This window comes from Notamacropus eugenii, chromosome 2 (genome assembly GCF_028372415.1).
Source record: "Notamacropus eugenii isolate mMacEug1 chromosome 2, mMacEug1.pri_v2, whole genome shotgun sequence".
NCBI lineage: Eukaryota > Metazoa > Chordata > Mammalia > Diprotodontia > Macropodidae > Notamacropus > Notamacropus eugenii.
In genome coordinates this window covers 42262230-42288995 of record NC_092873.1, presented here as the reverse complement: position 1 = coordinate 42288995, position 26766 = coordinate 42262230, and the positions used below count along the sequence as shown (strand labels likewise).

Sequence of the window (26766 nt, the reverse complement as noted above, 5' to 3'; positions counted from 1 at the left end):
TTGTACTGGAAACATAGCTTGTTTTCCATAATAGTTCACATTTTATTTTCTTCTAAGTTTGAAAAGTGTTTCTCTTGCAACAGTCTAACAACATTGGTTGCATGTTTTTTATCATTGCAACAATTTGAAAACTGACTACTCAGTCAGGCTGGATTCAAACTCATGTCACTTGACTCCAAGTTTGTTGTTAGTTCTAACCATATGTGGCAGCCTTTGAAAAAAATTCATTTTTTATTGTTGTCGAATGTTAGCATTAGAAGGGATAGATGAATGAATGGAAACTAATGTCATCATCACCACCTCCACAAGTGCGCCATTATGAGCAAAACTCCTGATCTTAAGGTGTTGTGACTAGAAAGGAGACAGAGAAAGATGGTCAAGACAGATTGGAAAAGCTCCAGAAGAAAGTAGTTCCTGTCTTAAGTTCAGGAGGCGGTGGTGTCCTGAAGCAGGTCCTACTTAGCAAGGTTACCAAACAGTGCTGAAAATGAAGTCGTTGACTTTGGTCATTACAAGGAACCTTGGAAGGAAGTTTGAAATTTTGCAAATGGGGATGGCTAGGTGGTGCCATCGTGTATAGAGTGGTGGACTTAGAGTCAGGAAGACTTCTTCCTGAGTTCAAATCTAGCCTTAGACATTTTCTAGCAGTGTGACTGTGGGCAAGTCACTTAACCCTGTTTGCCTCAGTTTCCTCATCAGTAAAATGGGCTGGATATGGAAATGGCAAACCACTCCAGTATCTTTGCCAAGAAAACCCCAAATGGGATCATGAAGAGTTGGACAGGACTGAAACGACTCAACAACAACAGATGATGAGAGAAATGATAATTCAATCAATTTTGTGAAACCATCTGATTATTCTTACTATTATTATTAATTGCTGTTAAATTAGGGAAAGAAGATTTTAAGAAGGTTAAAATTCAGTGCTGGTGGGGCTGTGAAACTGGAAGACTTATATGGCTGGTGAAGCTATGAAATGATGTAGCATTTTTAGAGAGCAATGAGGCAATTTCAGAAAGAGCTATAAGACCCATGATTCTGCAACCAGGACTTTAGGGATGTTATTGAAGGGGGTGGGGGAAAGACCTATATGTGTAAAAATATTCATAGCTGCTTTATTTGTAGTGACAAAAAATGGCAGTGACCATGTGACTGATGTTGGGAGTTTTAGTGAACAATTGTGATGATACGTGAACGTATTGGGATGTCTTACTGTTCCATAAGAAATGGCAAATATGAAGAATACAAAGACCTGTAGGAGAACTTAAATGAAATGGAGTAGAAGGAAGAAAGCTGGAGCGGAGAGGCAATGCAGCCACTGGCTGCTACTCTGTTACAAAGCTAAGAGAATCTAAAAATACTCAGAAGATATAAAGGAACCTAGCAAGCAGAATTATTCTTACTCTTTTGTTAAAAGAAATATATACATTTGAAAAAAAATTTTCAGTAACTAGCAGTATATGGTTTTATGTATGGTCATTTAAAAGTTTTGTTTGAATTTTTCTGGATTACTGTATTTAGAATAATATGAATTTTAAAAAGAGAATGCAGTTTCAGTAGAATGTTGAGGACAGAAGCCATATTGCAAGGAGTTGAGAGATACTGTGAATGATGAGGAAAGAGGGTCATTGGATAAAGAGAACTCTCTAAAAGTAGGAGGCTGAGTCGTCCTTTTGAAGTGTGAGAGATTCAAATTCAGTTGGAGCTATAAGGAGAAATGAAGAGGAATGAATGAATGAGGCATCTCTTAAGCATTTCCTGTGTGTATAAGCATTGTGCTAAGAGGGAGGAAGGGAAGGGAATAAGGATGTATTAAAGTCCTGCTGCATGCTGGACATGGTGCTAAGGATTTTACAAATATTATCTCATTTGAACCTCACAACAACTCTGGGATATAAGTACTATTAGTATCCTCATTTTGAAGTTGAGAAAACTGAGGCAAACACAAGTCAAGTTATTTGCCCATGGAAATATAGCCCACAAGTGTCTGAGGCTGAATTTGAATTCAGGTCTTCCTGCCTCCAGGCCCAGTTCTCTAGCACTGAGGGAACAGATAGAAAAGTCAGAGAGTCTCTGCTCTCAAGCCGCTCATTCTCTAAGGGGGTAGATGACACATGTGGAAGGTCTCAGCTGCAGATTGTATAGAAAAGGCCCCAGGGTCCTTAGAGTGGTGCAGCAAAGCAGAGAGCAGGACCTCTTCTTTAACATCATGGCCACTGATAACATCATATCAGTTTCTGATTTTAAACCATTTGACAATGCTAAATTCTTGGTGACAAGAATTTTCTTTTCTGGGTCTTCAGTCGATGTAGGTGTAGCACCTGCAGGGGCAGGTGTCAGACTGCACCCTCAAAGGGGTTAGAACCATTGCTGTGCCCAAGGCTCAGGGTCCAAGCAGGGGAGACGGTGGTCAAGGGAGTGGTGGTGGTGGTGATTGGATCTGCCTGGTACATGCTACTTTTTATCTCTCTCCCAGGAGTTCTCTGTTGCATCAGCTAGTCTGGTTTGCCTGCCCTGTGAATGGTAGTTGGTTGACAGTTGGTGGGAAGGCCAGACCCTTCTCCACAGTATTTGATTCTTGGGTTGATGGCTGTGAGGGCTGGGCTAGAAGTTGGAATGGTAGTCTAAGGTGTGCTGCCACCTCAGAGCTCTTATACTGATACCTTCATGAATGGCAGTTGGCCAACAGCCATTGCTGATGGTAAGAAAGGTGAACTCCTCCACAATGATTTCTCCCCTCAGTGATGGCTGCAGGGCTTGGGCTGGAAGCAAGTCTAATGGCCTGAGGGACACTGCATTCCTAAATCTCTTGTATTCAGTGTCCAGGGTCATCTCCCTCAGGGGGCAAGGGGAGAGATGGTGGTCAAGGTGGTGGTGGCCATGGTCTGACTTGCCTGATACTTGCTATATTCTGTCTTGCCCTTGTCGTGTGAGATGCAATTAATAGTAGAGCAGCAGGGTTACTGAATGATGGCCCTTCTCTCTTTGGACTACAGCAGGTCATCAGGCCTATGCTGCAGCCTTCAAGGATTGGCCAGAGTTTGTGTTCTGCTCATATCTTTCAGAACTCTCAGGGCCACCTCCTAGCTACCTCAAGGCTTCTAAGTAAGACTTGAGTCCTCTTTCAGGAGAGAGGGGGCCCTTCTGGAAGTTTTCAAGTGAATTACAGGTGATCACTTAGAGGAGATTCCTGTGAAAACGTAAGTGGAACAAGAGAACCTCTGAGCGCCTTTCTAAATCTGGAAATTCTGAAAAATTTCCCAAGCATTTCAAACAGTGATAATCAAGGCAGCTAGGTAACATAGTACAAAGAATTAGATCATCCCTCTGACGGTTTCCTCCTATGTGACCCCAGGCATGTCATTGAACTCTTTTAGTCTTAATTTTCTTACTTGTAAAATGGAGTTAATAATAGCATCTATAAATGAGATAATATATGTAAAGTGCTTTTCATGTCTTAAAGCACTCTCTGATTATTGTCTATCCAATGGGATAATATTTGATTTACCACAGTTTAGATGTATAAAACTTTTAGTATAGCCTTGTTGAATAAAGTGAAATGCCATGTGCATCCTCTTAGGAGTTAATGTTTAGTCTAGGTGTTATGCTGTCCTAATAGTAGAAATCTCTTCTCATAATATGACTTATTGCATTGCTTAATATTTCTGCACTATGATCAAGGACAGGTTAAAATGTCAGCTGCACCCATGGCCAGATCTCCATCATTTTCTCTTAATTGGAAGAAGTGGGCTTGTATCTTGGGCAAAATCACACAGTCTTCAAGCTCAAGGATCAGCTGTCCTCTCTGAGGATGACAGCAAGTATTTACTGAGTGCTATTTCAGGCGCTGTACCAATGCTGGTAACACAAATACTTGCGACAAAGACAGTGCCTGCTTGTGTTCTAATGGAAGAAGACAGTCTCTGGAAAGAGGGTGGGGAGGAGGAGTAGCTGCTGTGGGGCATGAGAAAGTCCTGTGGAGGGGAGTCCATAGTGCAGCTTGAAGGGGCATCTTTGGTCTGGAGAGCTTCTGTGAGGAGCCAGTCAGTTAGAAGGTCAAGCCTGCTTCCATTGGGAGAAATAATCTATAGGTGGAGGGACCTTCCACCGTGAAGCAGGATCTATGGTATGGTCTACAGTCTGCAGAGGAGCCTGGAGAAGAGAGAAGAGCCATTAAGATGCTCGATAGAAGCTCCAGAAAGAAGAGGAGTCCAGATATTGTCATTTGCATTCTCTTATGCAGCTTTCTGCACCAGATACTGCATCCCACATTGGGCATCTAGACATAGAGAACAGTAGCCCCTTTCATTTACCGCACCTGCTGTTGGATTTCGGAAAATTGAAAGAAGTGGCCAAGCAGATACTTTCTTCCTTCAGTCTTCAAATTCAGGGCTGCTCTTATGATACTTCCTTGCTGCTCCTCCTCCTTATCTGCTTACTAATATGTAACTCTGGGATTCTCAAAGTGATTTTTATTTGTAAAAAGATATTAGTAATAATTCTCTACTTGATAAGGTACTATGAAAACCAAACAGGGTCTGACAAAGCTTAGGTTTTAGATTAACATTTTATACCACCTGCCACAGTTAAGTTCAAAATGGATATGACTTTAATACTTTTTAAAAATCACCACCTGAAAAGTACATTTCACAGCTTTGGCTTAGAGGAAAATTCCTAACCAAACAAGGGACAAAAGTGATCATGAAGATAAAATAGATAGTTTAGATAACATAAAATTAAACTCTAACATGAACAAAATGCATGCAGCTAGGTTAAGGGAAATCTTTACATAAGAAAAGAGCCTAACATCCAGGATGTATAAGGAACTAACACAAAAATAAAAGAAAGTCATTCTCCAGTTGGTAAGTGGACAAAGAATATGAGCAATAGTTCTCAAAAGAATTACCCGCTATAAAAACATATGAAACATTGCTTTAAATCACTAATATTAGGACAACTGCAAATCACAACAATTTTGACGTTTTCCCTCACATTTGACAAATTGGAAAAGGTGACACAAGATGAGAATAATCAGTGTTGAATAAGTGTCAGAGAAAATGCAGGTACTCTAACACCTTATTGATGGAACTATGAATTAGTAAAACCATTCTCATTTTCAAAAGTGATTTGAAACTATGCTGAGAAAGGAAGGTCCGTTTATACACCAAAATATTTATAGCCACACTTTTTGTAGTAACAAAATTCTTGAAGCGGAGTCTATCGATTAAAGAAACGGCTAAACACATTTTGGTACATGGATGTAATGTGTTGTAAGCCATGATGAAGATGAAGAATATAGAGCGATGTGGCTGGACTTACATGAACTGAAGGAAGCAGAAGCAGGAAAAAAACGTATATGCTGATGACAGTAGTGTAATTAGAAAACAGCAACAACAGAAATGGAGCAAGCTGTTGATCCCAAATAGAGATAGGCTATGGAAGTAGAGGACCGTAGGTACAGAACACACCTTGGTTGGTGTACTCATTAACTCTTCCTGAACTGCTTTTCCCTTTTTATTCATTCTTAAAAGGGTTGACTCTGGGAAGGGTGAGAGGAAGGAATATGTTGAAAATGAATGTGATGTAAAGGTAAAAGATATCAATACAGAAGTTTTGAAGAGGATTATCTTAGAGGACATTAATATTTTAAGAAAAGGTGCTCTAGTACAGATTTACTTGACATTTAAATTGTTACTTAAGAAATGAGTAGGTTGGACTAGATCATCTCTACCATCTTTTATCTCTTGAAACATTACATATTACATCAGCAGGGCTTTATTGCCTCGAATAGCATGATGTCCATAAGATGTAAGTTTGTGGTCTCTTCTCTTTTTGTTTTTTAAAATTTTGACTGATTCATTTGAGAGAAACCTGTTTTCATCATTGGCCCCATTGATTTTCTCCTCAAGGAGCCAGCTTTTGGAAGCAAACATGAAGCCCCATCTTCTCCTATTTCCGGCCAGCCCTGTGGAGATGACCAGAATGCTTCTCCTTCCAAACTTTCCAAGGAAGAATTAATACAGAGCATGGACCGGGTGGATCGAGAAATAGCAAAGGTAGAGCAGCAGATTCTCAAACTGAAAAAGAAGCAGGTAAGTACATTTTTCAAATAGTTTTCATGCTGTTTGTATTGCCACTGCTACCACTCAGCTTTATTCCTGCATTTCCCTCTCTGAAATGTGGGCTGCTGCTAAGTTCATTCTAGAGCACAGCCTGGTTACACTGGGATCATCAGACAGAACCCTTTGATGGCTCTCACTGTCCCATCTTCTCCACCCCTCACCCCCAATTGCCTGTAGAATAAAACGCAGACTAAACTTCAGAAGTTCTCTAGCTCTGCCCATCCTCTAGGCAGAGTGAAATCTTTAGCTGGATGGAATAACTGACCCTTTCCAAACAGAATGAGTGCACTCTTTTTTTAATGTTGTTCCCTCTGTCCATCTCTCTGCCCTCTGAAATTCTATGTTGCTCCAAAACCCAGTTCCGATTCCTCCCACAGCTACCCTTGACTTTCTACCTGCATGCTACGCCTGTGCCCCGAGGAGACTGGAGGCTCTTTGAGCCCTGGAGAACTCTCATTTGTCTTACTAACTCATGGGCCTTCATTAATGACGAGCAGGATTTGAATGGAGAGGGGGTTGCCCTGGACCCATGACTTCATTGGTGTGGGAAGATCTGATGAAAAACATGTTTTCACATCCACTCCCCTACAGTTTTAAAGAGCTGCTAGGGACCCTGAGAAATCAAGTCACTGCCCTAGGGCCACACAGGATGTTTCAGAGACGAGACTTAAACCGAGTTCTTCCTGACTTCAAATCCACCTCTCTCTTCACCACCTTATGTTACTTCTATGTTGAATTGAATGGGAGGGATAGATTGTATTAATTATATTACTAGTAACGTGTGTGTAAGATTATTTTGGCATGTAGACAGGTAATCTGGCCTACTTTACAAGTAAAATGGTTTAAATCAATGACAAATGATTTTGAAAATTAGGTTCTTCTAAATGAAGGTGTTGATAAACTAGTTTCCAATGCTATTCCCAGTTTCTGTTGCTTTATTACAATGTAAACTTCTGTTTTGATTTTTCTTATGATGAAACATTGTAGATATGTTGAGAGTAATCTGGAATTGAAAAATAGTTGGGGCAAGTGGGTTTAAACTAGACTATATTAAGGGATCATCTGTGCAGCAAACCATTCTGGAACTAGTGGTACTGCTTAAGTTTTTTTTAAAGCAATTTTATATATAATTGACTCTTACCAGCTTCATTAATAGAAATATAGAATAGTTTTATTAGTGCATTGATAGAAAAACCTCTTTATTTTATCTGTTACAACTCCGTAATATGTCATCTAACTTTGAAAAGTTGGTAAACTTTTAAGTAAAAGTAACTTCGTCCTAATCCTTTTAGAGCTAGTTACTAGTACCAGCTATATGAGATATCAAGGAAATAACAGATAAGTAGGAATAGGAAGCTTTGGAAGCCTTATTAAAAAGGAAAAAATAGTGAAGTAGAAGGCAGCCCTTTTTCTTACTGGGACCTGAAGGCCCCAGGCCTGGGTGTTGTGGGCGGCAAACTCTGGACTTGATGGTGGCCATTTCTCTGTCTTCAGGTTTTTCCTGAATGTTGTGAAGCATAGAGCCAGCTTCTTTCTCGAACCCAAAAGGCATTCAGGGCATAAGCACCGCTGGCTGGCTAGGGAAACTGTTGAAACGAATTCACTCTGCCAAGAAGGCTTAGAGCAAAAGCCTGACTGTCAGTGTAGCTGTGGTGTGAAGCTACTGGAGCCATGGTGCCCACCTGAAGGCTCAGGAGAGTGCGGCACAAGCTGCAGTATTAGTTCGTTGTTCTCAAGCTTGGAGTAGGACTGCAGCTTCAGAGCTGAAAGGGACCTTCAGGGCTACACACTCGGTTCAGCTCCCTTCTCTTGTAGCTGAGGCTTGGATTGCTCTTGGCCCGGCCTGTGTCTTTGGTAGAGCTAGAATGTAAACCAGGGTCCTCTGACCCTAATCCAGTGAGCCATAGACAACTAGGGAAAAGCTACAGAATTGTTAGTTGTTTTTATTTAAAATTGGATTTAAACACAGTGTTTAAGAAAAATGCTTTGGGGGCTCAGGCCCTTGATTTTACTGGTGTAGGAGCTTGCAGTGAGGACCCTTCCCACTCAGTGTAGACCAGTACCTCCTCCTTTGCTTAGAGTTTTAGAGAGTTGCCTGGGGCACTGCAGTGGGGCAGTGATTCACCAAAGGCCACACTGTCAGGGTTTGTTGGTGGCTGGCTTTGAGCCCAGGTGTCCTTAGCTCTGAGGTCAGTTCTCTGTTTGCCCCTCCATGCTGCCCTCCACTGAGGAGAAGGCCAGGGAAATCTATTTTTTATAAAAAGTTAGCTTCTGGTTCTTCTGGGAAGTCTCATTGATCAGAATATAGCCAGTATGTTCCCATTGCCTTGTGGCCTGCAGCGTAGTAATCTATTGAACTTGCCACATGGTTAGGATTTTGTTTTGTTAAAGTGACTTTATAGAGGGATGATATGCTTCATAAATTTTTGTCATTTGCAAGTTTGATGAGCATTCTGTCGATGCCTTTATGTATGTCATTGATCAAAACGTTAAAAGAGTAAAACATTTTTGCTGTGACTCTCACAAATCCCTGGAATGCTCTACTAGAAACCCTCTGCCACATTGACATTGAACCATTAGTGATGACTTTTAAAAGTCCAATCATTCTTCCAGTTCCAAATCTCTCTAATTGGCTAGAGTTGACATCTCTCCATTTTCTCCACGAGCTTTATGTCAGTAATTCTTTTTATTTTGTCCTTTCCTAAATATTCCATGGATCCGTTCAGCATGCTGAAGACCTTCCTCTAGGTTGCTTGACATTTTGCAGGCACCAGCAGAGGCCTTGGGTTGTCCCTCAGTTATGACCAGCCCACCCCCTTTTCTAATTCTGTGTTTTCTTAGTGACAATCCTCGTTCTGCTGTCTCCACTGACCTCATGACACATCCCTTCCAACCATTTCCTCAGGCCAACTTGCCAGTGCCTGCCACTGTAGTGCGACTTCTCCCCTCTTGGACTAGCATCTTGTTCACGGAATCACCAAAATCTATGCCCCAAGTTCCTGTCAAGCTGTTTCATTCATTTTGAGAATCTTTGGCACTCCCACTTCCCTGGTGGGTCCCAGCGATCTTGATGGGTGGCCAAGTGCAAAGGACCCCACTTTAATTTGATATATAGAGCTGGCCCCAGACTATACACCACCTTACCAGCCCTCCCAGCTATCCATTTAGGCCATCTGGCTATCTTGACTATATTACTCTGTGTTTGTCTCCCTCTCTTCTCCTCCACGTCTTGCTCTGGGCCTGGTAATCACATAAATAATACCTTTAGCTCTGGATAGAAATGTTAATTGAACCTGCTGTGGGCCAACTCACTGTTCTTGTGATTCCCCATATTAAAACTTCCTAATCCACCAGTCATCCATATATGTGATCTCTTCCCATTCGTATGTTGGCTCCTTGTGAACAGGAATTGTCTCTCTTTTGTAGCTGTATATGTAGGACTTTAGCATAGTGCATGGCACATGGTAATGATTGAATTCTTTTCTTCTTAGTATAACCTCAGGCAAGTCAATTAACCATTCCAAGGCTCATTTTCCTCATCAATGAAATAAGAATGTTGGACTAGATGATGTTTAAGGTCTCTTTCGCATACAAATCTGTGATTTCCGGTCTTTAAGATTTAGTAGGGTAAGGTAAAATCAGGAGGTATGAATGCTGAATGTTCAACAGGCTCAGTAAAACCTAGGAAAGAATTGTCATTTGGGATTGAAGGACAGCAGAGAAAAGGGAATATGTGGAACTCAGTTTGTTTTAGAAGAATGTTGAATTCACTCCTATCCAACAAGAAATTTTGGTTGTATTCTGTGTATTGATGTATTAGTGTAGACCAGAAACAGAACCATGAGTGATTGGGATCTGGTTTGATTTGAGAACACACAGTGCCAGTCCCTTAGAATTTTCCCAGAACTATTCTGTCTTTCTAGGAATTTTCTCAGCTTGAGATGATGACACAGACTATGATAGGTGAATATCTCAATCACAAAGCATTTAATAAGGTCCTCTAGTAAGTGTCAGGCAATGGGATAGGGCCTATGGACATAAAGACAGAAATGAACCAAGTCCTGTTCTCAAGGAGTTTATGTTCTAGTGGATATTGTATTTGATCCTAGAAGCAAAAGGGAGACATTGGAGTTTGTGTAGGGGAATCATGTGGTCTGATGTATGCTTTAGGAAGCTCACTTTGGTAGCTATGTGAAGGGAGAGATTCCAGGCATGAAGACTGATTAAGAAGCAATTAAAATAGTCCATGTAAAAGTGGTGATGTACTGACCTAAGGTAGTGAAAGGGGTCAAATGTGATGTGTGTGTGTGTGTGTATGTGTATAGTCATACACAAACCTATGTACACATACATATATGCATGTACAAGAACACATATATACACACATTGTTGAGTTGTTTCAGTCATGTCTGACTCTTTGTGACCCCATTTGGGGTTTTCTTGGCAGAGATACTGGAGTGGTTTGCCATTCCTTCTCCAGTTCATTTGACAGATAAGAAACTGAGGCAAACAGTTAAGTGACTTGTCCTGGGTCACACAGCTAGTAATTGGCTGAGGCCAGATTTGAACTCAGGAAGGAGAGTCTTCCTGACTCCAGGCCTGGCACTCTATTCACTATGTCATCTAACACACACGCATGCACACGCATGCATGTAAGCTTATACACATGCACATATACATGCACACACATACCTGTGCACACATGTATGCCTGTGTGTGTGTTTATAAATAGGTCTAGCCAACTCATTGGCTCAGTGGGTAGGTGAAGATTGAGGAACTGAGGATAATCCTGTTGTTGGGAAACTGGGAGACCTGAAGAATCATGCTTTCCTTGCCAAAAATGAAGAAATTCAGAAGAAGGTTAGGTTTGCAGAGGGAGTGGGGGAGATAGTGAGATCTGTTTTGGCACTGTTTAATTTGTATGCCTATGGGAAATTGAGTGTGAAATGTGCAGTAGATAGTTGATAATGCAGGTGCCTGGCATTGAGGAGAGTCACTAGGAGGGAATCATCTTCATGGATTAACAATGAAACAGGGGAAATGATGAGTGCTTGAGAGGGTGTTGAGATATACTCCACATAGTTATGTGGATATGGATGAAAACACAGTAGAAGAAACTGAGGAGCTGGGAGGTAGAAGTAGGAAGAGGGGTGTGTTGGAATCCCAAGAAGTGAGGAGAGAGTGGTCTGTAGTTTCCCATGTTTTGGAGAGATCCAGAAGAGTTAGAGGACTGAGCAAAAACAGTTAAAGATGTCATTGGTCATTCGGTTGAGTGATAAAATCAGAAACTAGATTGCAGAAATTTCAGGGGCAGAGGAGGTGATGGATATAGATGGCTTTTCCAGGCATTTAGCTGAGAAAGGGAAGAAAGGTTTAGGACAGTATCTCAAGGAGATGCTAGAGTCAAAGGGAGGGTTTTAGGGTAGAGGAGTCATGGCTAGTTGGGAATAATTGGATCACATGATTCTAGAATTGGAAGGACCCTGAGAGATGGTCTTTCCCAGTCTAGCTCCTAAGGCCAAAGATGCTATGTAACTGCCTAAAGGTCACATGCCGAGTTAATAATTAGTCATTGTTTTCTATGGTTCATGGGATGATACTGGAGAAAAATCTCACTAATAGTGATCTATTTTTGGTTGTTTCTGAGGAGATATTTCCTAGGAGTGCCTGCATAGCCTCACAGTGTAGCACGTGACTGCTCAACTCTTGAATTTCTATAAATACCTTGATACATTATTTCCTTTTAAATAAAATTTAGCAGACCTGTTCAAAAGTGCATTTTCGTGATGACTAATGATCCTCTGTGTGAATTTATTTACCACAATTTTAGTCTCCCTTTTTCTTCTCAATTCTAATTTGTAAGAACACTTTATTACTGTTCCTCATTAATTTTCTCACTGGTTAGGCTTTGCTGTATAGACTGGTCATTCTAACCCCTTTTACTCCTGCCCAGGCACTGAATCAGTTTTATTGCTTTCCTTTGAAACCTTGCCAACTTTTCCTTGCCAGTCATCTGCATTTATTGAGCTTCTTCTTTTTGCCTAGCATTCTGTCAAACCCTGGGGGAGATGGAGTAAAGAGATTTAAAGACTTTTCAGAAAGAAAGACTAAGGACTGCATATGATATATAGAAACACAGGGCATGCACAGTGTTTATATAGGTATACATACAAACATATTATGTTGTAATGGGGAGAGATGAGAAATAAAATATTTATTTATTTGTTTATTTTTATTTATTTATTTTTAAAGCCAAAGAAAACAATGTTTATTAAAGATTCGCCAAATTGGGTTGGCTCTTAAGGAACCTAAGCATTCGTAACGCTTGTATTCACATGCGGGCCAGATAGAATCTCAGCTAGACGGAGTCTGAGCTGGATTGAATCTGAGCGATAAAATATTTATTGATGTTATAGATTCTCTCCAATTCTGAATAATTAGTGGAGCAAGTCTCCTCTGTGGAATCTTACCAGGGGAGATGAATATAATTTGGCACCAGGTAAGTATGTGTGTGAGATTGGGAGGATTTTGCATAGCCTGTGACTGGAGGGGATATCAGATGTCTAGAGAGGCTGACTCCGTGATGACTCAAGCTTGGACATGGAGGAAGTGGTAAAGGAGGGAGGAAATGTATAGATTTCAAAGTCTGAGGATTTCAAAACTTGCGTGTAGATCCATACCTGTGGAGGATTCTGTTGCAGAATCTTCATCTTGCAGCTTCCTTTAGTCTTTAATTTTTAAAAGGATTTTACTACTTGTGCTATCAGATGATAAAACATATGCAAATAAGGGTAGCATGTGTAAAAACCTTGGAGTACTGTAGCAGTGTCAGCTGTTAGTATTCTTGCCTATCATCTCCCAGTTCTCATTTTATATCTGTGCTGTTCGTCTTGCCTATTTAGTGTTTGTCATTTTCATGATAGTTTGAGGATGACTAGAATATGTGATTAAAACAGAATGGTTCTTTTCAAGTTTATCCATTATTATGTTTATAAGTTGTATCACTTTAAAAAAGGTTTGGCTTTATTACAGAATCATGCTTTTGATTTGCTCTTTTGTACCTTTACAATTTATTTAAAACCATTTTGGGGAGTATTTATGACCTAGTTTTATTAAGAAATAACCAATCACTGTGCTTTCCTTTTTTTGTGTGCTAAAAAAAATTCTAGGGTGATTTTTACTTGAATAAAAACATACCTTCTGTGCTCATCAATTCCTATCTTAACTGTCTTTTGCATTTTTTTTATTAGCACAGAAAATAATGGTTCTTATTGTAATCCTGTTCGTTTCATTTTTAAAAAATAGTTATACAACAGAAGTAGCCACCTGTTGCTCAGTAGCCCATTTTATCTCTAGTGACTAATTATTAGTTGGGGTAGCGTGCTGCAGATGTTTGATTTCTTTTTCTTTCTGTTTCTTAGCAACAACTTGAAGAAGAAGCTGCTAAACCTCCAGAGCCAGAAAAGCCTGTGTCCCCTCCTCCTGTGGAGCAGAAACATCGCAGTATTGTCCAAATTATTTATGATGAAAATCGGGTAAGCCGGAATCTGCTGGGAGATGACTCTTGAATGTAATCTTCAGCATTTTTGTGTTAAAACCCATTTCATTCTTGGTTTTGAGTAGAGGTTTCAGTAAGCTTTTAAAATGTGCATTTTGTAAATCTTTTAAGGTTCATGAACTTTCACGACTTGAATATGATTTTTTTCTTTTCACCTTACTTGGTTGAAACCTTTTGATAACCATCTTTTGTAAGGAAACAGGCCTGATTCTTAAGTGCAATTCATATTTCATGAAATAGAAATTGATCTGGTTAGTTTGGGGGAAATCATCTAATTACAGATTCTTGGTTGCAGTGTGCGTTATCTGCTGACCCAAGTCAAAGAGAAATCTCCTTCTCTGGTTTAAATTCTTAGGGAACGCTTATTCATTACTAAGGAGCTGCAGTGTCCCAGGTGGAAATTGTCTCTAAACTTTATTGTAAACTTTAAAACTTATACTTGGGACTCCCCAGAGACTGTGGACCTTTCAAACCAGTTTCAGCTTTCATTACTTTGTTGGAATAACTTCCTTGTCTCTTGTTTTCTTTGAACCAAAAATTCCCACCGGTTTGAAATAGCCTGAAGTAACAGTAATATTAGTAGGATGTTGGTTTCACCTTTTTTTATGTGTGTTCAAACTATCATAACAAAATATTTGTGATAAAAATTAGTAGAGATAATGGTAGTCATTTGTATATGCACAACGGTGAAGCATGTGAATTTATAAAGCTTTGGCCTTTTCTCCATGTTAGTCAGCTTTTAACATTTACAAAATTTATATAACAAGATTGTTCCTTTGTTTAGAATTCCTATATATAAAATTTTACAATTTTAATCAGATGCAGGCCTAAAATTAACTGTATTTCCTTAAATGCTACATCTTACTTAGCTTATAAAGTTTTAAATGATAAAGGAAAAGGAATTGTTCACTGTAAGCTATCATAAGATATTCTGTAAAATCTGCGATATTATTCAGTTGACTTGCTGTTATGAAAAGTGTAGCCATCAAAATATAAGGGTCATGTCTGATTAACCAGCTTAGGGGCCAAAAGGAATTAGGCTTGACTTGAAACAGGTGGAATAATGGAGGCAATCACAACTGGTTCAAGATGAGAGCTTTGTGATTCTTCCCTTTGACAACGTTTTTTAATAAGTCACTGCTGTAAATTAGTATGATATTGATAAGTGAAGAGCTGATGGGATTGTTTATAGATAGCAAGCTTCTTCATAAGTTTGTTCACGAGCTAGCTTTATAGTTGTTTTCATTTTTTTCAGAGACTAACTTTTTTTTGAAATATCTTGCCTAGGAGATAAATATAAAATTTTAAGTATATTGTGGATATTGGAGAGTTAGTGTCCTGAAAGGCTACTATTTTCCTTTTTAAGTATTTTGTGCCAAATATTATTGACTCATTATCTTAACAGGTGGGAATGAAACATGAATATAAATGTAAATTCATTTAATGTTTAATTGGTTGTTTGATTTTACAGGTCAAATGTTAGTGAAATTCTTTCAGAAAAAAAGATTTGGTGGAAAGTTTTACTTACACTTAATTTTGATCATAGCTGATAGAGAAACTTCTCTTGTCCTTCTGAATGTTGTCCCCAAAGGAAAATATTCTCCCTGAATGTTCATTCTCTGGGCTGTAACGGTAGTGTGTATCCAGCTATTCTTAAAATTCTAAAAAATGGAAGATTGACATCACGTGAAATCTGTAATTAATATTAAGTCTTCTGATGGTAAAGATGTTAACTTCCTTATTAGTAATTATTGCAAAATTATATACTTTATAGCCTGATTATTGCTTGGTATTTGCCATGGGAACACCCTCAATATGCTTAAAAACTCAATCCTAAATAAGCTGGGCACCACAAAAAAGGGGAAGAATTTTAGGGGTAAGGTCTAGAAATAAAAGAACATTTTCTTCCTTATTCTTTCTTACTTACCTTTGCCAGTTTGACAGCAGATTGGGTCTATTGTACTTAAATTATTTATTTTTGTGTTAATGATTACAATGCTGACTTTTCCTAGCACTTTATTGTTTATTTACTCAAAAAACCTTTATTAAGTATATGCTAAGTCATTGTGCTGAGTCCTGGCAGTATATAGATGTACAGGGTCTCTGCTTTCTTAGAATTCATTCTAAAATAGGGAAGTCTGTGTTAAATACATTTGATTGAATTCAAGAAATGTTCATTAGGCCCTTAACTCTGTGTAAGGCTTTGGGGTTACAAAGACAAAATGAAAACCAAGATATAAGGAAAAATGAGTTAAGTCCAGAGGGAAAGGCAGGAATCTAAGGTTTATAAACCACTTTATATCATTTCATTTTATCTGTACACCAACCTTGTGTGAGACAGGTCATATAAATATTCTTGATTCTCTCCATCCCTCCCCCATTTTATGGAATTTAAATGTATGCAGCTTGAGTTTCTCATAAGATGATGTGTACATAAGGAGTTGTGTGAGAGACTTACCTACCATACAGTATGATGGTTGGAAGACCATGGCTGAACATTTTAGAATTAAGCTATTGTGAAAGAAAATTCTGCCTGAATAAGATTTAAAGTTCAGACTAGGATTCATTTGGTCTCCAAACATACCATTTTACCAGGGTAATACTAAAAACAGTCTCATGATGTGCAATTACTCCACACAGCTGTGGACTCCAGAAGTATTCATTGGTTCTCAAGTTTCAGAATAATACATTTTGGAAAGTAGTTATTGAAGTTTAGCAGAGCCATTTCTCCAAATATCCTATTTGTTTATTATTATTATTTTTTTGTGGAGGGAGTACTTTGCAAAAGAATGACATTGTTGCACAAGATGGGACTATAAATATGAATTATAATCTTGCCTCATGATTTAAAGCACTGTGGGAAAATGTGACTTTAATTTTGCCTAAATTTGTTAGGAACTTTGTGTATTTACTAGCAATTAAGCCAACAGTTTTGAACTTATAATATCAGAGTTGGAGAGGACCATAGAGATCAAGTTCAACTGGTGCCCAAATAAAAAAATATCTACTCTCATGGACCTGAAAAGTGGTCATCCAGCCTCTGCCTCCGGTAATGGCTCACCTATGTTGGGTTAACTCTTAATTCTTTCTCTTCCTGCAAGTTTCACTTGCTGGTCCTTGTTTTACCCTTTGGAACCACACAATGAAAGTGTGAATCTTTTGTACGTAGCAACTGGTCAGATATTTCAGCAGAATTGTTACGTTGCCCCTCCTTCATCCCCCCCCCCCCCCCCCATCCTCTCAAAGTGGTCTTCTTACTCCCAGCTCACCATCACTAGTTCCTTCAGCCAGTTATCCTTTAATGTGATCTTAAGACCATTCACCCTTCTGGTGAAAAATAGTATACTTTGGTCTGTATTCAGATGCAATCAGTTTTTTCTCTGGAGGTAGATATCAGTTTTCATCAGGAGTCCTTTGGACTCCCTCCTTTGAGTACTCATCAATGGGATTCTTTTCTTGGCCAGCAAGGATTTGATTGGATTGAAATTTGGGCACAATTTTTAAGGGGATTTCTTAAACAAATAGTGTAAAATAATATATTTCTTTTTTTGTATTTTTGAAGTGATTTTTCTTTCCACGTGCTTATATTTTGTTTTTCCAAATTAAATTGTATACTCCTTAAGGGCAAGACTTATATTAATTGTATCAGACAGCACCTTAGCCCTGTCTTATTAATAGGTATTCAAATACTGATTTTTGTTGTATACTAAATTAAGATTATATTACCATTTAAAGGAATTATTTTGTTTCCATGTGCCTTGAGACATGAATGAATATACTAACAATATTAATAGCAGCTAGATTTGTTTAGATTCCTCATTTGTTGTGTTCACTGTATAAATTTTATTTAGTCAATATCTCTAGCATGCAGTCCTTTTTATTCTAGTTATTTGTTAAAATCATAATACTTGTTACAGACAAGTCTGATTCTGTTTGATCAATATTGAATATTTAGTGTATGCTTGTCACTCTTTACCAATTCAGTATGACTTCATTTTAGCCTGAGTTAGTAAACTTTATTATACACTGGCAAGTGAAACCAATATTTAGGCCAGAAATATGTTTTGAGTTACTTTTTCAAATGAGTTTATAGTCAACTAATTTTAGAGAAAATTCTGAAATACTTAGCACTCTTTTAAAAAGTTAAGTTTTGCTGTTTAGCTGCTTAATTTCTATTTACCTTTAACAATTGTCAAAGATTTAGTTATTCCCAGTAAACACAGAGGGCAAAATAGGAATCACCCTATTCCTCACCAATGGTTGATGTAATTTTAGGATGGTATCAGTACACAAGATGAAGAGGAAATTAATGTCATGAACTTTAGGAAAGAGGGGGGAAATTATCCCTATTTGTAGAGTATATGATGGCTTATCTAGAACACTCCAGAAAATCAGCAAAGAGACTGACTGAGACCTTTTAGCATTGTGAAAATAACAATGCTCAAAATAAACTAGCAAAAATGAACAGTTCGTGTAGCAAATTTTTAAAAAAGAAAATAATAGAAAGTGAAATTATTCAAAATAATAACAAAATAGGACTTATTTGATTACAAAATACCCTAAAGAATTTGTGAAGAAGTAGAAAAAATTGGAAGGGTATTATTCATTGCCCAAGTTTGGACTATGTCATTATATTAAAATTATCGGTTCTGCCTAAATCATAGGTATAATGCTATGCCAATGGAGGCAGACAAAGTAACAAATTTATTTGGAGAAACAAAAGAATCTAGAATTTGTAGGGGTATGTGAAAAAATAGTGAGAGTAAATAGGAAATAGTATTTTCAGACCTCAAATTATATCATAAAGCAGGAATAACTAAAACTATGAAGCTGAGCAAAGACTTGAAAGTAGATCAGTGGAATAGACTAGGTAACTATGAGTCAGAAACAGTTGAACTCCACTTTGGCTTCAAGAAATCTGAGAACATCAACTTCTTGAGGAAAGATTATCTTCTTGACAAGAAGTATTGGGGAAAATGGAAAGCAATTTGGCAGAATGTTAGGTTTAAACCAGCATGTCTCACACCATGGACACAGTCAAGTTTCAAATGGTTATTTGAATTAAATATGAAAGATGTTATCATTTTGGATAGAAGTATTTTCCATAACCTTAGGGTAAAAATTCTTAAATAAACAAGAGGTATAAGAGATCCCTAAAGATAAAATAAATCGTTTCAATCTCATAAAATTGAGAGACTTTTCTGTGGACAAACTCAACACAACTACAATAAAAAGGAAGACTATTGACTTTAAAAACTTTGTATTCAGTGTCTCTAGTGATCTGAGAATTAAGATGTGAGGAGAAGCAACATAAATGTTTAAGATTGAGCCATTTTCCAGTGGATAAGTGATTAACCACATGAAAGAGTATCCTGAATTACTAATAAAAAAGTAAAAATGCAAGCCAACACAGATCAGATATTATATCCAGGAAATTGGTAAATTTGACAAGACATGAAACAATTAATGTTGGAGCAATAGTGGGAAAACAGGCACATATACTGTTGGTGGAATTGCAAATTGATAATCATTCTGGAAAACAATTTCGAATCATTCTAAGAAAGTGGATAAAACATCTGCCCCCTTTGACTGAGATACCACTGCTGGGCATGTCTATGTCCATATACCTATGTATCTGTATATACTTATATGTCATTATGTACACATAGACATATATACGCACATACATCATAAGGTCAAAGACGGAAAGGTCCCATATATGCCAAAGATAATCATCACAACACTTTCTGTGGTAGAAAAGAACTGGAAATAAAGGTATCATTCAGTTGGAAAATGACTAAACAAATTGTTGTACGTGAATATATCAGCATGCTACTGTGCTGTAAGACATGACAGGAAGATTTCAGAGAAATGGGAGGAATTCTGTGTACAGAGTATTGTAAATAATATAGTATGGTAAACCAAACCAGAAAGGCATTCTGCTTAGTGCTTTCAGTAATATACAGCCACCAAAAACACTTGAAGCTGACCATTGTTTAATTGAAATGACTGGGCTTGACACCAGGGAAAAAAACTACACCTCTCTTTATCGTAGAGGACAGAGACTTTGGTTACATATTATATATAAAATGTGTGTGCTATCCAAAAGAAGCACTGTTTTTGCTTTAGCTGAACTATTTTTTCGGTCTTTTCATCTGTTACAAGGGAAGGCTCTTTGGAGATAGCAAAGAGAGAAGGACTGTATTTGAAAATGTAAGAGCAAAACGTGTTAAAATTATCTATAGATATCACTTTAGATTATAATGCTAGTAACAGAACAGTCCAGTTTATTTGGTGAGAAGATATACAATACAAATCAAGCAGACATTAAATCTCCTCTACCCGTAACACAAGGGAAGTATATCTGGAAACAAGAATCTTCTAGGATGGATGTTTCAGTTATGCTTTCCAATATGTGATTATTTTGTTCATTTACGTATTCACTACAACAATATCTTTATCACTTATAGAAAAAAGCAGAAGAAGCTCATAAAATTTTTGAAGGTCTTGGCCCAAAAGTTGAACTGGTAAGTGAGCTTTTACCTTTCTCTTGTATTGTGGTGTGTTCCTTATTCTGTTTGCACCTTTTAGGACTTGTTCATTTTTTCTTTTTAAAAAATTGATGTCTTTTGTTTTTATATCATACATTTTTGAACGTAACTATCCCCCATCTCCTTTACCCAGAACACCTTTGTTTATAACAAAATTAAAAAGAAAAACAAGACAATGTGGAACTTATTCCCAATATGAGTTAGTTAGGCTTATGGTGAGTAATTCAGTGAACTGTTCCACACCTTAATAGACAATTGTTATGAGTTGATAGGGCCACAAAACGTTCTTCCCCTGATTCCAGCTATCAGACAGTTAGACTCTCCAAACTTCTACTGAGATTGACAGTCTTGGATAAAAAACCCTACTGCCATTGCAAAGACTAGCACCTTTGCACCATTGTGAGGCCTAAACTTGTGCTATTTCAGCTTCCCCTTTGGTAAACAAGAGTCCCCTTCGTACCTTCTGTGCTAAAGCATTCTAACCAAATCTGGGTGGATTCTTCATTTATCAGTCCAGACTGATTATCTAATCAGTGCCAGGAGCTCCTGATAGGTAAAATTCTTCTACCAGCATAGTTTGGCACCTTTCTTTAATTAATGGTCTTAAGATGTTTCCTAGGGTACCAGAAAGTTAAATGCTTTGGCCAGGTAACACACTGAAGAGGTGTGTCAGTGCTAGGGTGTGAACCTATGTCTTGCTAACGTCAGGGCTGATCCACAGTCCATGAAGCCATACTTCTCTTTGCTCTTTGTGAATAAGAAAATTGAGGTAGGGCCTGTGCATATCTTTTTTGTGAGTAGCCCACTGCCTCTCATCTGTCCTGTTCGGCAAGACAATAAGAGTATTCCCAGTGTATTTTCGATTACGATACTAGGGAGAGAAAGCATCAGTGATGATGCTAATGACCACCTTTAACATTCTTTGAAATTTTAAATATCCACGAAAAAAAGATTTTTTGTCATCAAATGTAAGCTCAGTTTCTGGATTTTTAAAACGCATTCTCACTAAAAAGAGGAAAAATGCAACAAAAGAGATGCCTTTCTTTGAGCTGTGGGTGTAAGTTCCAAATTTCTGAGTGAGAGTACACTCTATAATGTCATGGAATACATTCTGTTCCATTCCCCACAGACATCATGGCAACCCCTGAGTGATTTCTTTTCTTTTTCATTTTACAGCCACTTTACAACCAGCCGTCCGACACCAAGGTGTACCATGAAAACATCAAGACGTAAGTATTTCTTGATTGTGGAATCCCATCCTTTAGAGGCCACCCATAAACGCACGGCTCTGTCAGTGAGGCTGTCCTCTGTTGGTCACTGCTTGCTATAAGATCAGATCCTAGAGGCCTTTGAGACTCGGGCCTATATTCTCATCTTGTGTTAGCTCCCTTTGATTTCTTGGGGGTTGGGCGAGCAGCTTTGAGTTCCCCAAGACCAAAAGTGACATAGACTGTGACGTAACCTGGCTGGTTTTGTAATCGCTAGTAGAGAGTGGATACTGAACCTTGAAATGGCTTACCTTGAGGCTTGAATTTTTTGCCTCCTGTTTTGTCTTTTTTTCAGTGGAGCACCTGCAAGGCGCATGATGAAGTAAGATAATGAAGCTTTTTCATTTAAGACTAGTGATGACACCGTCCCCCACCAAGCCACATCTGCCATTGCAAAGTAGAAGCGCCACGGATCATTTTATCATTATTCACAATCCTATTCTAGGGAAATCCCTTCCATGCCTCTTGCCAGCTACGGTATTTGTAGACCCTTCTGCCATTTAACGTCCTGGCGCCTCGTGCCTTGGAAGCGCGAGGAGACTGCTCGCTCCCACAAAGTCCTTATCCTTGTGCATTGTAGGATGAGGCCTGGATGGATACCAGTTTGGGGGCTCAGAGCTTAAGTGAAATGGAAACAACTTGTGTGACATAATTATAGTGAGGTGTAGATCGTTAGGGATCTTGCCTTTTTTTGTTTGTTTTGTTTTTTAATTTGCAATTTTAAGATACTTTCTGGTGAATTGTTTGCTAGTGAGTTACCAGAACATGAGATGAGTTCCAATATAATGTTTTCATATACTTTATTGAATGTTTTGCTAACCATGATGAGAAGATAATTTATTGTTTACTAATATTGATGCCAATGGCATATATTGCTGGTAATTTTTTTCATTTCTTGCTGAGAGTACAAGTGAAACAGAAAACCCTCTGCACCCATGAACTTGTGGCAAAGATGAGTTATCAAAGAATGCCTAAGAATGTGTATGAATAACAACTGACCTGAATTTGGGTCTAGGATACAGCTCGTTAAATATGAGATTCACAATAAAATAATTGCACATTCTTACTGACTTCTATTGTGGGATACTATTATAGTGTTAGACTGCAGAAGGAGGTTAACTAGACTTGTAATAAAATATAAAGTATTTTAAATACTTTATATGAAGGGCAGCTAGGTAGCACAGTGGGTAGAACACTGGGCTTGGAATCTTGAAGATTTATCTTTGTGAGTTCAAATCTGACCTCAGATACTTCCTCACTGTGTAACCCTGGGCAAGTCACTTATCCCTGTTGGCCTCAGTTTCCCCATCTGTAAAATGAACTGGGGAAGGAGAAGGCAAACCACTCTTTCCCAAGAAAATCCCATATGGGTTCACACAGAGTCAGACACAGCCAAAACGACTGAATGGCAACAACGTAAAGTTTTAACATAGAATAGATCCGTGATGCATGCAAAAGTAGAATCAGACAAAAATCTAGACAACTTCAACTACCTCACTTTAATTACTTTGTGTGTGCATTACTGCCTCCCTCTTACTGTCTTCTATTTCATTTGTATTCTCTGGTAAATTCAGTACTTGTCTGTTTGACTGAGTTTTATGATATATTTGAGTTCTAAAAATTGTGATGAATTTGCATTTACTTCTGATTTCTCAAGAGACTAAAATTAGATAAAATGGAATGTATGTGAATTATTTGACCTGCATACAGTTAAATGTATGTTATCCATATGGTTATTGAACTTATGCATAGTATAATATACATAATGATTGTTTTTCTGTGGCAGTTACTTAGTTGATATAAAAGTGATACAATGTACTGCAATGATTCTCTTTAGTTCTTGGCTGCTTTTCCTGTAGTCCACTCTCAATTATTCCTGTTGATTCAATGAAACAGTGACATGGTTAATCCAAAAGTCATTTAGGTTTTGCTTTGGGATGTACTTTGTGCACAGATTTAATTGTGGGAAATTCACCAAACATCAAAGTGCTGAAAGCACGCTTCTTCCTAGAGGCCTCCTGCTCAGTTCTTTCCCTTGTTTCTAATTAGTTGCTGGAAATGGACTGAGCTGCTTCTCAGACTGTTAAAAACTATCTACAATAGACCAGATGCTTCCTGTGTAAGAAAGACACTTCCTTCCTCACCTCAGCTTGTCCTGGGTGATTGGGCCAAGGAGGGACCCCACCCCCAGCCCCACCCCCGCTCTTGCTTCTGCAGTCTCTCCTGCTTTGGAGCAGAGCCTGCTTATGGAAAGACAGCGGAGAGTAGGTGTGAGGTCATGTTTCATTGGAAAGCTGTATTTTTCTGTATTTAGTTAAGCAAGAATAATTGAGAAGTGACTTTATTTCTATGAGTTCCTTCAGTCTAGAAGAGGAAGCCTTCTAGGCAGTTAGAATTATTAAACGTACCAGGACAGAAAAATAATTTTGGGATAACCTTATTACGTGAAAATTATTCTCAGTCATCTTGAGTTGATTTCTCATGTCATTACACTGTTTGGGGAAGAAGTAAATCATTATTGACTTGTATTATTTTCTCACTTTCATAAATGATATTTTCTCTTCTAGAAACCAGGTGATGAGGAAAAAACTCATCTTATTTTTTAAAAGAAGAAATCATGCAAGAAAGCAAAGGGTGAGGGCTTCTCCTTATTGACTTGACGTCTATGAGAGTTGTACCAATCTTTTTGTTTGTTTGCGTAGGCAGACACTATTCTCCGCACCATGGCCAGGAGGAGCAACTGTGCACAGAGTTGTGCTGAGGAGGATGTTGACTTATCTGTAATAGACACTTCCACCAGCATTGTGGGGTCATAGTTTACGTAGTTATGTGTGTCATTCTTAGCTTGGGGTGAGAGTTTATGTTCTTTTTATCCAGCAATAAGACTATTGGTAAGTGGTTTTAACAATATTTGTGGAGATTGAGTGGGGTGTGCTATACTTTTAAATTAATGGAATGATTTTGCTTAGATTTCCCTTTCTTTATTAAAAACCTGATTATGTGGTAGAAATGTGTTTCATTTTAAAAGTGGCAAAAACGTTAGTTTTATAACATGATTATGCCTTAATTTTAAACCCTTCTTGAAAACACGTCATACCAAATTTTATCTCTATTTCTTAGCTTGTTGTATTCTTCATATGACATTTCTTAGGCAAACATTAGTTTTTCTGTTTACATTTACAGTATCAAAATAAAATATTAGACAGTCTGTAAGTTTAAAACAAAATGACTTTGTAGCTTTATTTCTAAAGTTCCCAATGTGGTATTTTAAGAAAAACAGACCAGGAATTGATGCTGAATAGAAGACTTCAGAAAACTTCATTTGCATTTGTTGTTCTTGTTAAGTCTCAAGCCTTACAGGTTTTTTTTCTAAAGAAATATCTTCAAAAATTTTCTTTTACTAATATATAAAATCATTTTTATCATTAGATAAATATTAATACAGTTATGACAATAAAATTTATATAAAGAGCTTTGGACAAGGAAGTCAGAATCCATGGTGTCCCAATTTTATCATAACTTTCACTGGTTGATCGCCTGGGACAAGTCACCAAACAACCTGTTGCCTTCATTGCCCTCGTTTTTAAAATAATCTTTTTTTTTAAGGTCTCTTTATTTCTAATGTTCAGGTTCTGACAGATTGGTTTTTCCTACTTGTAACTTGCTCATGTGGTTTACATGTCTTTGAAATTTAAGCATGAATTTTGTGTTTTACTTTTGGAAAGCATTTAAATCATTTACTTTTGGAGGACTATTTAATAATGAGCACTTTTGATTTTTTTTTATTACAGTGTTGTCAGCTGAGTATGAATTTAAAGTAGTCACCCTCTGTTATTAGCTATTGACATACATGCAGGCCACGTTACAGAGAAGGGGAAATGTGGTATGGTCCAACCAGCTGTAGCTTGTGGTGGTGAGACTTATGTGCTTTTAAAGCTTCTTCCCTAGTATCAGCCTGCTCTTAGGAATTTTCTACTGCCTTATCAGTCAGTGCAACCCACAGTATAGAGAAGCTAAGTTATACACATGCACATGCACAGACAGTAATGTTCTGTGACAACTTCTATCTAATTGTGTTGAGTAATGGAATCACCATTTACTTTGACCCTTCAACGCAAAGATTTACCACTGAGTGACCTGCCTGTTCAAATCCTTTTTGAAGTGTAACTCCCTTGACAAACTAGCATTTGGGTGACAAACTAGGGTAATGTTATTTAAAGACTTTCAGCTATATTTTGTCCATAATTAATTTCTGTTTTCCATATTTAATAGGAACAAAAAATCTGCCAACGTTATGATCAGCTCATGGAGGCATGGGAAAAAAAAGTGGACAGAATAGAGAACAATCCCCGGAGGAAAGCTAAAGAGAGTAAAACCCGAGAATACTATGAAAAACAATTTCCAGAAATTCGAAAGCAAAGGGAGCAACAAGAAAGATTTCAGAGGTAGTAATGAGTGGCTAGAATATTGTTTTTCAATTAAAAATCTGATTATGTCACTATACAATGTAGTAGACTTCCTTTATCGAATTAAAGAAATTAATGACAACTTTACTACATTTAGAATCAAATAATTGAGTGTCATCCATTGTTGTGATTTTTGTAAATTTTTCTCTTTGTTCATTTGACTTTGGGGGAAAATCCGAGTAGAGAAGAATATTTAAAAATTGTTTTCTAGTTCTTAAACATGTAACCCTCTTTGGGAATGATAGTGAATATGGAAGAGAATTCCATGCAAAACATCTGAGTTTCTGCATTATTGTCACTCTAATAGTACTTCTAAAAGGGTTTATGGTGGTGTTTGATCGCAAGCTATCCAGTTTAAGAAATTCTTTGTTTTTGTTAGGATAATCTTTTGGTTTAAGATGGTACTTGGTAAAGATTTTTGAAATCTTACTTTCTCTTGTAAACCAGAAATATGAAAATCTTTCTCATCCCACTTGAGTTTCTATATTGGAGGGTATTTTTTTTTTTAAACATTTGGCATATTTCTCAGCCTGCAATGCTACTCTTGGCTGAAAGGCAGGCCAGAGACTCCTGTCTGAAGTTTAGATGGAATCAGCAGCTGTAAAAAAAACAACAACCGACTCTAAGAATACTTTTCCAGAAGGTTCTCCCATATGTGCACTTGTTGAGCATGTGGCCTTTAAATGTTTGGATCAGCTTTTAAATAGTTACTCATTTACATAGTGATAGCCTCATGTTACCTAGCCTGCTTCTTCAGTCAAATTTTAAAGTTTTTCATGTTCTTTTTGTGTCTTAACAGGT

The 26766-nt window shown here is 37.8% G+C and overlaps 1 protein-coding gene across 18 annotated transcripts in view; it reads left to right on the top strand.

Annotated features, from left to right (window-relative positions):
• Window positions 1–26766, top strand: part of NCOR1 (nuclear receptor corepressor 1) — a 190599-nt gene that overhangs the window by 53629 nt on the left and 110204 nt on the right. For 12 of the 18 annotated variants that reach the window (XR_011973909.1, XM_072640028.1, XM_072640041.1 and 9 more), the window contains exons 5-11: window positions 5910–6092; window positions 13544–13657; window positions 20151–20207; window positions 21408–21460; window positions 21795–21821; window positions 24067–24133; window positions 25772–25944. Coding sequence is in view for 17 of the 18 variants with exons in the window: in XM_072640028.1 (XP_072496129.1) it covers window positions 5910–6092; window positions 13544–13657; window positions 20151–20207; window positions 21408–21460; window positions 21795–21821; window positions 24067–24133; window positions 25772–25944 (674 nt within the window). In the remaining variant the exon portion in view is untranslated. The remainder of the gene's footprint in view (window positions 1–5909; window positions 6093–13543; window positions 13658–20150; window positions 20208–21407; window positions 21461–21794; window positions 21822–24066; window positions 24134–25771; window positions 25945–26766) is intronic. The other 6 variants (XM_072640034.1, XM_072640032.1, XM_072640043.1 and 3 more) reach the window with 1 other exon arrangement.